This window comes from Aspergillus thermomutatus (assembly GCF_002237265.1).
Source record: "Aspergillus thermomutatus strain HMR AF 39 chromosome Unknown NODE_21, whole genome shotgun sequence".
NCBI classification, from domain to species: Eukaryota; Fungi; Ascomycota; class Eurotiomycetes; order Eurotiales; family Aspergillaceae; genus Aspergillus; species Aspergillus thermomutatus.
Window position 1 is genome coordinate 170,463 of NW_020798069.1, and position 13,965 is coordinate 184,427.

The following is a 13,965-nucleotide window of genomic DNA, read 5'->3' on the forward strand; positions in this document are numbered from 1 at the left end:
GTCTCGTGGGTGAACCCCGGGCCAGCCACCTGCAGGCTACTGCAGCCAGAGCACAAAAGCAAATCAATTAATCAGTAGAGAGTCCTATCGAATAATGTCCCATGGCTCAGAGAGGTTCATCCTGGCCAGTGGAGATACCAAGGGATGTGGACCACAGAGGTTGGACATTGGAGTGATTGGGCAGTCAGTCAGGTTGTGTCTGCCATCGCATGTGGAGGACGACATGCGATTGGCCAGTGCACGACAATGATCCTTTCCAATCAGAATCTCGAGAGCATGATTCAAATAAAGGACCTGAGTTACCTAGTTTAAGATCATTACCTCGTCAGTCCTCACTCTGTTCGACCGGTCCTTCTGGTGCAACCACCCGCTGGTGGAATAGATTGCCTGCCATGCCTGGTTTAGCCCACGTCGCGGAAATGAAGCAGTGGGATGGATTTAGTGTTCGCCATCGGAGGCGCTAATTATAGACGAGTTGATAAATTTCATCTGTTGATTGTTGGTCCAAGGACTGTAAAGAAATTTTCATTCATCCATATGTATGCAGTAGGAGGATAATCTCGAATTTTGTAAAGTGAAAACTCATGTAAGGTAACAAGGTGACGACCCACAGCATACAGTGGACCTGCGCCAGGTTAGTGGAAAGTTAGCTTCTGATCTAAAACCTAGTGCTAACTCTAAATTGAGTTAGTAGTCTGGTCTTTTCCTTTAATAATTCTGATTGACAGTATGACACAAGCGGAATAGCTCTCATCCATAACATGATGACCCCATCATCCCACCCATTTCTGTCTCAAGTAGCCTCCCTTTCTCGAATTTGGACTCCCGTCGATTCAGTAGTTCAGCCCCAGCCAGGTACGGAGTACTGCTCCATAGATTTACACCCGGACTCGCCGTCGAGGTCGATCTTTCCCCTCAAGCGAGACTGTGCTTACATCTGAGCAGTGGGCAATCATGCGCCTCAGATCTGTTCTTGAAAGAACTACCTTGATCAATTACTGCATTCAATTCTGCAAACTAACCAAATACGCTTGGTCAATTTAGTATCAACGACCGAAGCGATGTTGCCAGGATTCTTAGTCCAGCGTCCTTGCATGCGAAGAAAAAATTTTTTTTAATCCCTGTCCTCTGTGGGTCAGGGGAAACCATCGTCGAAGCCTGTTCCGATGTACTCTCATCTAGTGCATAGTACATACGCAACATATTGCACTACGTACTGTGTATTATTGCAGGCTTACAACGTGGCCGTGGCGGTCCCCTGGCTGTCCTGCAGGCCAGCATTGCATGATGTTCCACAGCTCCAGCAACCTTGGTGCAACCCCTAGGTCTAAATTGACTGCGAAATCCAATCAACCTGTTGGGAATAGTGACGTTGGATACACTATTGGCTCTCATAACGGCGTTACTGTACCCAGCAAAGTATGTATCCCCGGTGCTATGATAACATGCTACCTACCTGGTGCTAGTTCTCTTGTCGCGGGCCTCAACTTCTCCTGATCCAATATCGCTCTACTCTGGACTCGAGTACGTGGCTTGAGACAAGTCTCCAACCATCAGTCATTATTGGTCGGCAGCCGGTCTGCCTTAGCTTCTTGGTCTCAGAGGGAAGAAAGAATTTATAGAAAGTCTTTCTGTGTTCAAGGTACGGAGAGAGTCTATCTATGCTCAGTGGCTTGAAAACCGCCAGAAGGGCTGAAATCCTTCGGATGACACGGCGCATGCTCATGCTTGCCACCTGGCATTGAGAATCGAGACTCATTGGCCTATGATCGTTTGACAGACAATGCTGAGTCGATTGTCGAGTCAGTACGGAGTACGGAGTAGTGCTCAGAATGATTGATCTGTGCCTCGCGCACCATCGCTTCGTGACGCGCGATTTCCAGATGGCCCCGGAATGGGTTCCGACTTGAGAGGGCCTAAAATGGCCCGATCGTTCGATTTCGGTCGATGCTTAGCTTCCAGTGAAAAAGAGGAATTTCTCCGAAGTCCGGACGCTATGGGATCTTGAAATCATGCAATCACAGGCCTTTCACCATTTTACATTAAGCTCCAGGGCATGGCTCGACGGCCGAGTTCCTTGTGCTGTCGCGGAAGTGACTCTCATTCTCAACGTTATTTCAGAGAATTAAATCACGCACACGAGGCAGTGGAGTGGACTCTCGGTATCAAGGATCCGAGATACATGTTTCTGTGTCACGCCTCGTTGAGTACTATGAGTTTGATAGCAACTGACTAGGAACTTCGCTAGAGGCCGGACCCATCAACCGACAATTCTCGGTCTCTCAAATGAATATTAAGCCCTGGCAAGGTCGTATCCACGTCGTACTTTGGTAGCGGCGTACCTGACGATCTATTTGTTATTATTCTCGTTCTGCATCGAGAAGGAAAAATAGATATCCAGGACACGCGTGTTTTTCACTCTCTCTCTCCACGAAGCTTCAATAGCGCTCGATTTTGTATACGGGAATAGAACAAGAACAAGATTTCAGCTTGTCGTTGTACTCACCGGGTGATTAGAGAGATCGGGATAACCGATGATCGGCCCAGAGATATCTATGTTTATTGCAAACTTGAATAGCTGATAGTTCTATTTGATATTGTTTCAGATTGACTAATAACATCGCAGTTCAGAGCCTGCCGCATGCTACACCTCGTTGTATGATATCCGAAGGATGCTTGGAATAATACTAATTAATATACAATAATGGTCTAGATGTCGCTGGTGCAGTCATCGCTACATCTACTCGAGCCAAGAGAGATGGCTATTTTTTTAGCCGAGAGGCATTCATATCACCCGAAAGTCTCCAACAAGCTTCCTGAGTTGATTAAGCCACTGACTTGAGTGGCAATGTGTTGATATTGGCCCATTGGGGTCAGCCATACCTTACTATTGTAGGGCTGTGGGCTGTAGCACCTAGGATTATTTATGAACAATATCTTGTTGTCATAGTATTTTGCAGTGCGGATAACACTATTTCCACAAAATCAATTGCTTGCACTGGACACAATCGAGACCTTTGTGGAATTCCGTCTTATTGGCTGTACCCGAATTAGGTCCCACGCAATATACTTCCCTGTGGCAAGGGCGAGCCACGGGTACTCCGTAGACCACAATGTAATACGTAGCGTGGAGTCTGAGCTACCCACGGTCATCTGTCGCCAGCATTGAAGAAGTTACGAACTCAGCACACTCATCTTTTCGTTCAACGAACCTAGTTTATTTGGCGTTGGAGTGTCACTCAGGTTCAGGGCAAACTTAATAGGCAAGGGGGATCCATGAGAGAATTGATGGACTACTGCCCCGACGATCAAGGAATTAGAGCACGTGAGAAGCCAAGTGGACTTTTCTTTTAAACTACTGCATGCCTCAGGCTATGGTGGCCATATGGATAATAATACATACTACTCTGCAGGTCTTGTATGCAGATTACATGCACTGTTCAGGCAGTCCACTTTGTTTTATTTGAATCAGTCTTCCTGCCTGTTATTCATTCAGTGTTTTCTTATCTACATGATTCCCCCAGATGATAAGAAAGATATCAAAAGTGTGGAGATAGAGATACCTAGCTGTCCCATGGGGCTCGGATTCTCCAACTTGGACCAGTCTTTAACTACAATCTCTCATCTCAGAGGCCAGCTGCTCCGAATGATATCTGGATAGAGTGTGCCATCTGCTGAAGCTCCCTCTTTGGGAAAAGGCCCTCCCTGTGCACCCCTGTACATTTCATACAAGTCTGTTGCAATCGTCGTTATCATCGACCAATCGTCTATGTTTTTCAGTCCCGCTTCCGATCGTCCAGCCACCACGAGCAGGCTGGTAAGAAAAATGATTCGCCCAAAATGCTTATCCCTGCTGCACTAGATCGGAGCCCCACGCTTAGCTGTAAATACAATACCATTATGACTGAGGGTGGTGGACATGGGTGTTCACCCGGCTGGTCCTCCAGCTATCCCTCAGAGTATCTAACTACTATAAACTGCTGCCGGTCGGGTTGAGGTGCAGAGCTGATGTTGGATTTCTCTTCATCATCCGACTGGACGGTTCTGGAGGTGATATATGCCAGCACCGATTGATATCCCCTCATAATCGCCATCAACACCCTTGCCGATCTGCAGTAACGAGAGCATACTTCCACAGACCCCTACCCCGTGCAGGACACAGCCAGTGAGATCCTGCCTCCGCCGTTATCGCATCAACTTGGTCATCCAAAGCTATCTTAATAATTCACCTGCGCTTCAGCCATAATAATACTCCTCCTTGTCTGATCTCTTCTCGATCAGTTCAACTTCCGTCCGTTGCATGATGGCATCACCCGAAATGGCAGCAGTGGAAAACCCGGAGAAGATGGCGGCAATTGAGGCTGCCGCAGAGGAACGCCCTTCGACAGAATTGGTCAATGCATCCGGCCATCGTCAAGAGCTCGAACGTAACTTCAGCTTGCTCAGTATTTGTGCCGTCGCTGTTACTACAGGAAACACATGGATTGCTCAAGGTGGCAGTTTAGTACGCTCACCCACGGCAAAGCAACCAATACTAACGAAGGTTGAGCTAACATGTATTTCAAGGTCACTGCTATGTATAATGGAGGACCAGCTGGTGTTATCTATGAATTGTAAGATGACTTCGAATCAATTGATCGTCAGTCGATGCTAACCATGAGCTAAGCATTGCCGTTTCTGTTTGTTATTGGTTGGTTGCAGCATCTATTGCAGAGCTCGCATCGGGGATGCCTTCTGCCAGTGGTGGTACGTCGCGACTCTGCTTATGTCTTTTCTTCTCAGGGAACCTCGCTCACCTGAGTAACTAGTCTACCACTGGGCCTCGATCACCGCTGGAAAGTATGGCCGTGTTTGCGGTTTCTTTGCTGGATTCTGGAACTGTCTTGCGTGGATCCTGGGTGCTGCCTCCATGTCTGCCATCCTGGGCCAGCAGACCGTCTCCATGTACGCGCTCATGCATCCTGACTTCGTCCCTCACGCATGGCACACCTTCATCAGCTTCATCATCTGCACCTGGATGTGCTGCTGCATTGTGCTCTTCATGAACCGCTTCCTCCCTCACATCGGTAATCTTGGGATGTTCTTCATTCTTGCCGGTGTGCTGATCACTATCATCGTTTGTGCCGTGATGCCTCATGTCAACGGCCAAGCATATCTCACCGATAAGACAGTGTGGCGCACTTGGAATAACCAGACCGGCTGGTCGAGCAACGGCTTTGTCTTCGTGGCAGGAATGCTCAACGGTGCTTACAGTGTTGGCACTCCCGACTGCTCTAGCCACCTTGCAGAGGAAATCCCACGGTGAGCTTCTTTTAGTCGGAGTGAGTGGATCTAGTATGCTAATTCGGCACTATAGGCCCAGTCGCAACATCCCTAAGGCCGTCCTCGCTCAGATGTCTGTCGGCTTCGTCACCGGTCTGCTCTATATGATCGCGGTCTTCTATTCTATCCACAACCTCGATCTGGTCATGACCAACCCCTACGGTTTCCCCCTTGCCGAGATCTACCGCCAGGCCACGGGTACTCGAGGCGGCTCCCTTGGTCTGCTGATCGTTGCCTTCCTGCCCACTGTCATCACATGTGCTGGTTGCTACATCACCGCCGGCCGTACCTTGTGGACCATTTCTCGTGATAGAGCGACCCCCTTCTCCGGCTGGCTCGGCCGTATCAATACCCGGATGCACAACCCTTTCAACGCAACCCTGGTCTGCGGTGTGATCATCACCGTCCTTGCTTGCATTTATGTCGGATCCGCCACCGCTTTCAATGCCTTCGTCGGTTGTTTCGTGCAGCTGTCTTCCCTCTCCTATCTCGCCGCCATCCTCCCTCATGTCCTCACCCGGCGCTCCACCTTCCAACCCGGCTACTTCTGGATGGGACGTATCGGCTTCGTCGTCAATATCCTTAGCTCCATCTACATCGTTGCCTTTATTGTGATCTTCTGCTTCCCCTACTCCATGCCCACCAGCGCTTCTACGATGAACTATGCCAGTTTGATGACCGGTGGACTGACTATCTTCGTGGCCATCTGGTGGTTCGTCCGTCAGGGCTCCTACGAAGGACCCAAGAACATCCCTCTGACCGACAAGGCCGTGCTGGACGACGCAAAATAAACTCACGGTCCAAAAGGGTCAGATGCTGGCATCGGATATTCTGGCATTGTTTCATGAACTCTCAAAGTGATGGATCTGCCTTTTGCTCACTGCAATGTATTGGCGATGATATGAGTGAATATTTGGTGCATGCTCATGATCTATGTGTATTTTAATTCCCTTTCAAAAGCGTTGGTGCGATCACTATAATCACAATAATACCCTGCATCAATTGGAATCTTCAACTCCCTTTGAATGACCCTCGATGGCATATGCCTGCGAACTAGTGCTTGGGTAGTTACCACTGGTCGTAGGTATATAGATTGGTCAGCCTGTACAGTAAGGCCTGATGGCTGCGTATTGTTTTCACATGCGCTTTCCATTGTATCCCATGATGCATCCTAGCCAGGCAAGGATACACTTCAGCAGACAAGCTTTTATGTTGCAGCCCATGTACTTCACTCCACATGTGCCAGAAATGGCCTGCTCACGGGCCCTGGCTCTGTCATTGACGAAGATATACCATGAGAGCATCGCCGTCCTCGCTACTCGGCTGCTATCTGGTGATATGTCATCGAATCGACAACGACACGCGTTGGACATGGTTGGACATCAGTGGTATGGGGCAGTATACACACACAGGCGGGATCCACGAATCGCTTCATATATATATATGCTACCCGACCACAACTCTGTCATGTCACCCGACCATCCATTATTGGGGCACAGCGAAGCAGAGGCCAAGATCAGGTGAGTCGTAAATATTGCTCTGCGGATTCCACCCTCCATGTTGTGGCGACACGAATCATGGAGTGTGATCATACATCCAACGGCAAGCTGGAATAACCAGTATGGTTTAGATAACACTAAATTTTAAATCTCATATCGCAAGGGGCCGGTTGGTGTAGTTGGTTATCACGTATCGTTAACACCGATAAGGTCGCCGGATCGAGCCCGGCACTGGTCACTGTTTCTTTTTTTGCATGATTATTGATTCAGTGTGGGAGTCAGTCCAGGTTCAGGATGTCAAATTCGTGGGGTCACATGACGTTGATTCTAAAATAATTGTGTCAAGGGGGTGTGTCTTTAAGGTAGAGGGGTGTGTCTATATTAGCACCCTTCTTATATTGTTCTGATTCAAACCCGGAGTCTGTAGGAGGTCCTTCGGCGCCCTTGCGGCTCTCGCAGCGCCAAGCCTACCAAAAAATGTACAAGAGTGTGTACGATAGTGGAAGATATGTGTAATGTGTCAGAATGAAGGGGTTAGGGGGAGGGGAAAGAAATATGGGAAGCTATGCAGCACTCTAGTGGCTTATGGAAATTGTCGCGCACAGAAAGCTCACACTGTTTTTGACCCGGTTTCTCTGGTACAGTACGTCGTTGGTCATAGCGCTATTTGCTTCGTCGACCTGGATGATTTCACTTGGATTATGGAGCAATGCGACAGACCTTGCAAGCGGAACTAACTATTCATTCAAGATCCATCACCCAACTCGCTTGGATCGTAAAGACAAGGGATGTCGACCATTTGGACCTCTCGAAGCCCTCCCGTAGCCATCGCCGAGAGAATCTCATGGAGATCCCGCGAAAGTATTTCCCGCACGGTATCATCCATGCGTCCCCAGACAAAAAACTTTCCGTCTGCTTGGAACATAGTCGTCCAAGCCTGAAGATCCTCCATTATCGGCCTAGCCGGTCCAAGGCCATGGCACCTAGCAATTATCTGCCCTTCAGAGTTCCGGCCCAGCCACTCGTCTTTGAATGTATCGCCGGATGGAGTGGTGGTCCACCCCGGCGGCGCAATGAACTAGGTGTCAGGAAGTCAACCACAACCAAGCAGGCTAGGCGCAAGGTTATACTCACTGAGGGCAGCGGAGGCCAAGTGCCACTCTTAGGAGGCGAGGGGGTCCAAACAAGGGGAGCCTGCATAAGATATATGAGTGATATGACTCGCGTGAGTGAGCCACAGAGTTAGGATGCTCTTACAGGAGGCACAGGTTAGATACACAATGACGAATGATCACAGTCAAGGTGGGGAATAAGGTCCGTGCGGAGCGAAATATCTTCGGCTAGATTGGAAGTGGTCACTGTTTCTTTTTAGCTTTAATTTTCGATTCGAGTGTGGGAGTCAGTCCAGGCTCAGAGTGTCAAATTTTGATATGTTTTCATAATAAGCAGCCGGTTGGTGTAGTTGGTTATCACATATCATGCAGCACCTGTGAATTACGCTATAAGGTATAGCGTGCCTGATTAGGATTAGTCTCTCCTGGCGATTTCGTGTCCTGGTGCGTGTTTCTATAAAGTCCCCTCTATCGCCCCTCGACCTTTACACTGTATTTTCACCCTTCTGCTTGTTTATTTCTCCCGCTTGCCCGTGCACCCTCAACACAAGCTACACTTAATTTAAGGCTTTTTTGCTATGATTCGGATCGCCGAGCTCCGGTCCCCCTTATCGCCGGTGCGAATCTCCTAGTCCTTGACCGCGATTTACGCGACGTTACCTACACTAGCCCCCGTCCGACTTTAGCTTTACCTATTCCGCCCCAGACAAGGGTATCTACGTTGATCGAACCCCGGTCTGGTCAATATTTTTGGCGCTTGATAGCTCTAGATATCATCTACATACTGTATCCACTCCGAGGGTATCCACTATAGACCCGCAGTTGTACTTGGTTGAATAACAATAATGCAATTCATTCGTCACCGAGCCGCCCACCTGAGTGCACCCACTTCCTGCTCACACCCATTGTAACAAAAACGCCTTGGTATTAATCAGGCCAACTAACTGGACGATTACTTGACCGATAGTCTATCTCTACGGTTTCCTCATGTCAGTAGACGTCGTCGCGCTTGTACTAGTGCTGATTGACTAGGCTCCGCGGGTGCTGCTGAAGAAGGTACTGGGGGCCGTACTATAGGGACTTGTATAAGCTTCTGAGCTTCCCGTAGTGATATACCGGCTGTAAGCGTTATGCCTGGAATCTCAGCGCGACAGGAAATGCAAAGAAACGTTAGCCCACAGAGCATTTAACAATACATGTCCTGGGACAATACGGCGACGTTAGCGACTGAAACTTTGTGATACTATCTCTACATGACAATTTCTCAAACCGGGTAATCGAAAAGCAGGGGATAGAGGAGCAAAAGGATTTCATCTTGACTGCAGCGATTCGAACTGAATCTGATTCTAACTGATTATGACATTGCTGTTCCATAGTTCACCACTCCCATTTTTCCGGGTGAAGGTACCAGTCTGTCTCTTTGCTTGGCTTCGCTAGTCCAAACTCGACGTAACGAGCCTCTGACCATTCAAGTTTACTGATAATTGGCCATCCCCTTCGGAAACCCGAAATGCGACTGTAATCCGTTAGTATATATTTCGAACACATTTACATAGCATGCCTGACGTACAGGTTGCCTGTGGACTGATCAAAGATGATCTTCGAGATTCTGGACTGACCTGGTGCTACCCCGCAACTAAGTATCTGTCTTTTCATTATATTAGTATCCTGTCTGTCTGCCTACCTAAGATTTGTATAGACTTACTCATAGGCGGCACGGAACTTAGAACGGATGTCTTTGCGTACAGTGTCATCCAAGCCCCAGAAGAATTCCTCTGTTAGAGGCTCACCAGGGACCTTTTCCCACACAAGGTATCTAACGTAGCCGCCAGGAACGAGGTCGTGCTCTCCTTGTATACTTTCTGCGTGGCCAAGGAAGCGAGGAACAGCGCTACAGCCTCCACTCTGCAATAGTTTAAAGGACTCTAGCTCACCACACACGCCAGGGGGAACGGCCTGTCTAGCCAGTGTGTCGTGATCAGCGTCCTCCGTTCCAGTGATAGGAATCTGTTGGTAGACTCGTATGAACGCTATCTGCTTCGGGTCCTCTGCAAGGTGGCACAGAAACTTGCCAACAGTTTTAGGAGACCCGCGGCCCATTTTGACATCGTGATCTGTCATAGGAGCTGCCCTCTCCGAGAGTTTCTCCGTGATGACCCACGTCCGGGAGATCCCTGATGAGGCAGATACGACTGTCATTGGAGAAGCCGCCAGAGCAGAGGCTGGGGCGGGAGAGGTCGTAGCGCGAGAGGGTTCGGGTGGAGGGGGCGAGGGAGGTAGATTCTGGTGACGCACCGTCTGAGACAAGGTCATATGTGGTGACCGTAGTGCCTACTAGGCCGCGGAGCAATCGAGCATCGAAGCAGCTCGTTCTGGTATGAGGTATCATGATGAAAGCTGCGAAGAGGAGGCTTTAGAAAAGCAAGGTAGCTTGAAACCATGGGTGTTCAACTTGGGGGAAGAAAGAGTGATGCATAATTATATGTGATTAGATTGGTGATCTTATATTTTCAACATGTTTTCATAACAAGCGGCCGGTTGGTGTAGTTGGTTATCACGTATCGTTAACACCGATAAGGTCGCCGGATCGAGCCCGGCACTGGTCACTTATTTCTTTTTACTTATTCTTTTTTTTGAAACTGTCTTCTTTTCTGCTCCTACCGAGGAGAGAGGAGGAACTGGTAGATAGAGAGCATCCTTGACAGTCGGAATACAGGATAGGAGCATGCATCTCCGAGATCCAAGACGTAGAGCAGGAACTTGGCTCGGTGCCAGTCAAGACTCAAGAGTAGGTTGTTCTTAGTGTCCTTTTAGACTGAAGCATGACATCAATGCTCATATGGAGTATGCTTGGACCAAGTACGACTGTCTTCCTTGGAAATGCTGCCCTGACGATTCGCGATCCCCACTGAGATTGATGGCTGAGGTTGGGCTTGGCACTGGTCTCCGCACGTGCGGCACGCCTCGACGCGTCGCTGGAGATTCGCGACGGATTGCACCCTGCGCCGACGAGAACAGCCTTGATAACAATCAACAACAGGAACGATGGAGCCGATATAACGCAATTGAGTTTTGTGCTCTTCCTAATTATACTCTGTTTGATTTCTTGTAAAGAGCAGGGCCTCTCGAAGGCCTGGATTTTATTCGTTTCTTTTCTTTTCTATCTTCAAGCCCTTGTTCCGTTTTGTCGTGTGCTTCGTGCTGCCTTGGATTGCGCTGCAATGTATCTTCCTCGTCAACTCATATCGCATCTCTACCTACAACTCCTCCGATCACATCACCCGCTCTCTCCTCCCGTGCTGGTCCTCGTAGCACTAGAACCCGATGCCCTCTGCGCTTGTCGAATCCTGACCGCCCTCCTGAAGCGCGACTATATCCCACACAAGATCCAACCGGTAGCCGGATATGGCGATCTCGCACGCGCCGGCGAGGAGCTGGTCAAGCCTATGCAAACGCACAACGGGGGCAGTGGGGGCGTGGTCATATGTCTAGGCGTGGGAGGCTTGGTGGATCTCAACGAGATACTCTGTCTGAGCAGCCCGGACGATGAGGTGGAGGATATGGGAGGGGTGGAGGTTTGGGTCTTCGACTCGCGGCGACCGTGGAATCTGAGCAATGTCTTTGGCGGAGAGGCAGCGGCGGCTTCGGCGGATGGGGTTGATGGCGCTTCACGGCGGAACACGCGCGGTGTCGACAAGGGATGCATTACTCCGTCGTACAAATCGGGTACTGGTGGTATTGTCGTCTACGATGACGGGGATATCGAGGAGGAGATGAACAAGGAGAGAGAGGCGTACTGCGCGCTGTTGGAGATACCGGAGGTAGACGAAGATGAAGAGGATATTGACGGTTCCGGGAGCGAGGATGACGAAGAGCTTCCATCCAGCTCGGGGTCCAAGAAGAGGAAGTCATGGTCAGGACGCGAAGATGAGGATGAATCCGACGAGAACGATGGCCCCCCGCGTCAACGGCGGAGGAGTAATTCAGTATGTTCGCGGTCTGCTCTTATGTTTGCTATTTGCTGTGATCTCTAACGTCCCCCGGCAGGGATCCTCCATTGTTGCTTCGTCTCCGAGTCGTCGACTAAGGGACGACCACAACTCTTCGAATTCTTCTCGCTCCGTGACACCGGCCTCAGATTCGCCGTCACCCACGCTGCCGAGGCAGCCATCTGCACGATCATTGAGGCGACGGCTGATTCGGCTCAAGAGGAAACATGAGAAAGTGTTACAGAAGTATTATTCCACCGGCACATCATATTCCGAACCGATCTCTTCGCTTGTGTATTCTCTCGCATCTGAACTCGGTCGGGAAGATAACGACCTTCTGTGGTTGGCCATCGTCGGCGTCTCTAGCTTGGAACTTAGTGGTCGTACGATGTCTGGCGTTGGCATCTCCAACTCATCCGAATCTGGGGGGTCTGCTGGCTGGGGTGGAGAGCGGGGAGAACGCGTTCGTCAAATATTACGAGATGAAGTTCATCGACTGAACCCGCCCGACCCGTACGAGCGGGACAGAGACATTAGAGGGGAGATCAACGGCGTCATCCCCACAACCGCCAGATCGCCAACAGACAAGTCTATTCGAATATCTCCCGAACCCCGTTTCATTCTGGTGCGGCACTGGTCACTCTACGAAAGTATGCTACATAGTCCCTATCTGGCATCAAGACTCCACGTTTGGACGGAGAATGGTCGGAAGCGATTACACAAGCTCCTCGCGAAGATGGGAATCAGCTTGAGCCAGTGTCATCAGAACTACACTCACATGGATATGGAATTGAAGCGAGTACTACGACAACGACTTCTCAAGTATGCACCAATGTACGGACTGGAAGGACTAGTGCCGCCCGACGCATCTGGACAGGTCTCCTCCCGCGAGGGGTGGGGCTTCGTGCGCTGCTGGGGCTGGAAAGCCTGTCTTTCCGCCACGGACGTGGGCGTTATTATAGGCGCGATCCTCGAGGTTGGGCCAGAAGAGGCTCCTGGCGCCACCTGGGACACAAAGCGCCTCTCGCGCCCCAAAAGCGCAAATGAGGGGAATGGCGCCGAGGACTCCACCGAGTCTGATTTGTCTAGCCTCCTGCCGCGATTCTGGAGCGCATACGATGCTTTATCGCTCACCTCGGAATCGCCCACCCTCCTTCTGAAGGCACTCCCACTTGCTCAGCATCTCCACCGAGCCATTCTGCGTACCGGTACCTCTCTACTATCGAAGCACCAAATCCGACACCTGCGAGCATTTCGCATTGCTGTTGTTAAGGACGGTCCAGATGTCAAACTGTTCACAAATCCTGGAGCCCTGACGAAATTGGCTCTCTGGATAGCCGAGGCCATCAGAGTCCAAGAGCGTGAGCGAGGCGACAGTGTAAAGATTGGAAAGCGGCGAGCCGCAGGGACTCCCTTGGTACTGGCCGGCCTTGACGAAGACCGAGGCCTGTATGTCGTTGTCGGTACGGGTGGCGGCGGAGGTGTGATTGATTACGCGGCGATGCACAAGCGTCAAGAAGAACGCCGTAAGAAAAAGGAAGCAAAGGAGAAGAAGCAAAAAGAGCATGAGGAACGTCGAGCGCAGCGCGCAGCCGAGCGTGCTCAACGTGGAAACGACGATGACGATGAAGAAGAAGCCGAGGAGACGGAGGAGTCATCATCGGAATCGGAGTCGGAGTCTGAGGACGACGAGCTTGATATGCGCGGCAACAAGCACCTTTTGCGGAACCGATTCGGTATCGCTTTCCAGGAGGTGGTGCAGGAGACCAACACTCGAGTGCGCATCGACAGTTTCGAGCATTGTGTCGTAGAAGTCCAAAAGGAGGATCTGGGTGGCTTCCTCGAAGCTCTGAGCTTCCGCAGCGTGGTCGGTTAAAGTCCGAGTCTCGCTCCGTCTTGCCTTGCCCAAGTGAATACTGTGGCTGTTGTTGCCATTGCTCGATAATTTCCTCAAAGCTAATCCTGACGATATATTTGCGATGCGTTCTCTCTTTCCCTGCTGGTTGGCTGGCTGCGTGGGAGGAGGCTTCTGGGGGATGGGAG

The 13,965-nt window shown here is 50.3% G+C and overlaps 4 protein-coding genes across 4 annotated transcripts; 2 read left to right on the plus strand and 2 right to left on the minus strand.

Moving 5' to 3' along the window:
- Positions 1-4,300: 4,300 nt before the first annotated feature.
- CDV56_109364 (putative choline transport protein) lies at positions 4,301-6,113 on the plus strand (the record flags this gene model as incomplete). The annotated part of the gene is made up of 5 exons (XM_026762983.1): positions 4,301-4,504; positions 4,567-4,613; positions 4,667-4,746; positions 4,809-5,301; positions 5,357-6,113. The coding sequence occupies 5 exons, from the start codon at positions 4,301-4,303 to the stop codon at positions 6,111-6,113; spliced, it is 1,581 nt and encodes a 526-aa protein (XP_026617577.1).
- A 1,453-nt stretch (positions 6,114-7,566) lies between these two features.
- Positions 7,567-8,021, minus strand: CDV56_109384 (uncharacterized protein; the record flags this gene model as incomplete). Its single annotated transcript, XM_026763003.1, has 2 exons — positions 7,567-7,899; positions 7,956-8,021. The coding sequence occupies 2 exons, from the start codon at positions 8,019-8,021 to the stop codon at positions 7,567-7,569; spliced, it is 399 nt and encodes a 132-aa protein (XP_026617578.1).
- A 1,289-nt stretch (positions 8,022-9,310) lies between these two features.
- On the minus strand, positions 9,311-10,246 carry CDV56_109395 (uncharacterized protein; the record flags this gene model as incomplete). Its single annotated transcript, XM_026763014.1, has 3 exons — positions 9,311-9,449; positions 9,504-9,569; positions 9,639-10,246. The coding sequence occupies 3 exons, from the start codon at positions 10,244-10,246 to the stop codon at positions 9,311-9,313; spliced, it is 813 nt and encodes a 270-aa protein (XP_026617579.1).
- Positions 10,247-11,154: 908 nt separating this feature from the next.
- CDV56_109410 (cell division control 45 family protein) lies at positions 11,155-13,798 on the plus strand (the record flags this gene model as incomplete). Its single annotated transcript, XM_026763029.1, has 2 exons — positions 11,155-11,919; positions 11,981-13,798. The coding sequence occupies 2 exons, from the start codon at positions 11,155-11,157 to the stop codon at positions 13,796-13,798; spliced, it is 2,583 nt and encodes an 860-aa protein (XP_026617580.1).
- Positions 13,799-13,965: the final 167 nt, after the last annotated feature.